Below are 3,336 nucleotides of genomic sequence, written 5' to 3'. Positions count from 1 at the left end.
CGGGTGGGTTGGGAGGGGCAGCTGTGCGCACTGACACAGTTCTGCTGAGTGGAGAGGGTCGTATCGCTATGGTAACCATTAACCCCTTCCTCACAGGCGCCCCCACGTATCGCGTCACGGGGGAAATCAAACCGGGAGCAAATTCTGCAATTTTATTACAAAAAAGTTATAAAAACAAACAAACAAAAAAGTTGTTTTGGGAAACAAACCTGAGATGGAGAGGTCGGAGGTCATGGCAATTGGCACTCTGTTTTATGAAGGTTGCCTCTCCATTTTCCTCTGTGTCAGCGATGTCCATCAATAAATTGGGGAAATCATCATATTAGAAAAATGTCCCAAAATGCGCCATATCTCTATCATACATTGTCTGTGTTGCCCGTGGTAACCAGTCACTTTCATGAACTAAATTGCCCTGTCTGGTTGCTATGGATACCACGGTACTTCTTGTTCATTATTGTGACTGATAAGTTGCCCGTGGCAACCAGTAAACGTCCTTCTCTCCACTAACCTGCTCCGTCCGGTTGCTATGGATATCTCATTTTTTTTATCAATGTGACTGATAAGAATTATGTTGCCCGTGGCAACCAATTAGCTTCCTTCTTACATCCCCAAACTATGGATACCACGGTGCTCCTTGTTCATCAGTGTGACCGATAAGTTGCCCGTGGCAACCTATAAACTTTCTTCTTCCATCCCCTATCTCAGTTGGGGAACTAGCTCTGTCCGGTTACAATGGATACTACGGTACGCCTTGTTTTTCAATGTGCTTGATAAGGACAATGTTGGCCGTGGCAACCAGTAAACCTCCATTTTTCATCCTTTAAACTGCACTGTCTGGTTACTACGGATACCACGGTGCTCCTTGTTTATCAGTGTGATTGATAAGTTGCCCGTGGCAACCAGTAAACTTCCTTCTTCCATCCCCTCACCTGCCCTGTCCGGTTGCTATGAATACCACGGTCTCCATGTTTATGAATGCGACTGATAAATTGCCCGTGGCAACCAGTAAACTTTCTTCTTTCATCCCCTATTCGGCCCTGTCCAGTTACTATGGATACCACGGTACGCCTTGTTTATCAATGTGACCTATAAAGACAATGTTGCCCGTGGCAACCAGTAAACCTCAATTTTTCATCCCCTAACCTGTCCTTGATGCATGAATGGGAAGATGGTTGGTTGCTACGGGGAACACAGCAGGCCTCATCTGCCAAAAAGTCACTGAAAGATCTCTTCTTGTTCCTTTAGCAACCATTCCCGCTCCACTGCTTTTGTTTTTGTCAATGTTGATGAATAAAATGACTGGTTGCCATGGGAGACACAGCGTGACCTTCAGTCAGTTGACTTGGAGTCATGCGGTTGTCCAGATGTCAGGTTTGAGAGCCGTTCACATGTAATCATTCTGCTGCAGTGTGGCAACGGATGTTATGGCACAAACGCAGTTGTCGCTGTTCACCCTCTCTGTCCTGGTGTCACCGAGACAGGAAGTGACAGGATATCCAAAATTTTGAGTTGTCACCAGGACAGGTAGAGATTGTCTGGTGACAACTCTTTAACCTGTTATGTCTCCTGGAAAGGAAGTGAAGGGAAATCTCACTAATGGGGACACATGGCAAAAATAAATAAAAAAAAATAAATCTTTCTTTGGAGAGATTTCTTCTCACTTCCAGCGCTGGTTCTGTGTCAGACGCCATATTATGGGGCCCCGTGCGCGTGTGTCAGCAGCTTATTGATCGCTCCTCAGCCGATATATAAATCACGTGTCACCGCTCTGAAGGTTCAACAATTTCCAATATATAAACTCCGGAGACATTTCCCCGAAACGGAAATCACTCGATATCCCAATCCATTCACCGAGACAATTCACCCCGGGGGAATCTCACCAGCATGACCGCAGACCACCCTTCATTCCCACCATCAATGTCACATGATACGGGAGTGACATCACCGCTCTCCAGATATAAGATATATCACACAGCCCAGGAGTGACATCACCGCCCTCCAGATATAAGATATATAATGCTCATCATTAGGTCAGGTGATCTCACAACATGTTCTGGTATCGCAGTCCGCTGTTATATCCCAGTGTCTCCCAGTATCTCTCCCAGTATCCCTTCCAGTATCCCTTCCAGTATCTCTCCCAGTATCTCCCAGTATCTCTCCCAGTCTCTCTCCCAGCATCTCCCAGTATCTCTCCCAGCATCCCTTCCAGTATCCCTTCCAGTATCTCTCCCAGTATCTCTCCCAGTCTCTCTCCCAGCATCTCCCAGTATCTTCCAGTATCTCTCCTAGTATCTCTCCCAGTATCTTCCAGTATCTTCCAGTTTCTCCCAGTATCTTCCAGTATCTCTCCCAGTATCTTCTAGTCTCTCCCAGTATCTCTTCCAGTCTCTCTCCCAGTCTCTCTTCCAGTCTCCCTCCCAGTATCCTCCAGTCTCTCCCAGTATCTCTTCCAGTCTCTCCCAGTATCTCCCAGTATCTCTCCTAATCTCTCCCAGTATCTCTCCCAGGTTCTTCCAGTATCTCTACCAGTATCTCCCAGTATCTCTTCCAGTCTCTCTCCCAGTATCTCCCAGTCTCTCTCCCAGTCTCTTCCAGTCTCTCACAGTATCTCTTCCAGTTTCTCCCAGTATCTCTCCTAATCTCTCCCAGGTTCTTCCAGTATCTCTCCCAGTATCTCCCAGTATCTCTCCCAGTATCTCCCAGTATCTCTCCCAGTCTCTCTCCCAGTATCTCTACCAGTATCTCTCCCAGTCTCTCCCAGTATCTCTCCCAGTCTCTCTCCCAGTCTCTCTTCCAGTCTCTCTCCCAGTATCTTCCAGTCTCTCCCAGTATCTCTTCCAGTCTCTCCCAGTATCCCCCAGTATCTTTCCTAATCTCTCCCAGGTTCTTCCAGTCTCTAGCACACCCCGAAATGAACAATTGTGTGACGCTCCAATCGTGTCACCGCTGGAACTCTGTATCACTTACATCAGAGATCTCTGCACAGAATCGCCCGGTGTCGCCGTGTCAGGTGTCATACTGTCAGTACAATCAGGGGGTCGTAGTTGCTGCAGAAAGTAATGTTTCAGCCGAGTTTTACCTTGTCACTTTTTCTCCTTTTATTACATTTGATAGAAATACAGATGAGTAAGCTGCCCTCTAGTGGCGACTTGTGCACCAGGCAGTACAGTCAGCATGCCTGCTGGATGGCGGCTGAGCTACAATCAATAAGCCGCACAGGGAGTGCATTGTTTTTAGTCAGGTGGAGTTCAGTAAGGGTTCGTTCACACCTTAGGGCAGTGCGTTGCGGTCAGAATCGGACCGCAACGCACCGCCCCCCGCGAACGAACCCTAAGA

General features: G+C 47.5%; 1 protein-coding gene across 1 annotated transcript in view; it reads right to left on the bottom strand.

Moving 5' to 3' along the window:
* Positions 1–2,481: 2,481 nt before the first annotated feature.
* The window catches only part of FAM43B (family with sequence similarity 43 member B), a 6,493-nt gene continuing 5,638 nt past the window's right edge, over positions 2,482–3,336 (bottom strand). Inside the window, exon 3 of the mRNA XM_018574452.1 lies at positions 2,482–2,896. Coding sequence (XP_018429954.1) covers positions 2,482–2,896 — 415 coding nt within the window. The remainder of the gene's footprint in view (positions 2,897–3,336) is intronic.

The sequence above is a fragment of the Nanorana parkeri genome, unplaced genomic scaffold, assembly GCF_000935625.1.
Source record: "Nanorana parkeri isolate BGI_ZX_2015 unplaced genomic scaffold, ASM93562v1 scaffold2975, whole genome shotgun sequence".
Taxonomy (NCBI): Eukaryota; Metazoa; Chordata; class Amphibia; order Anura; family Dicroglossidae; genus Nanorana; species Nanorana parkeri.
Note: the sequence above shows the minus strand (reverse complement) of the source record. Positions and strands in the feature narration are given on the sequence as shown.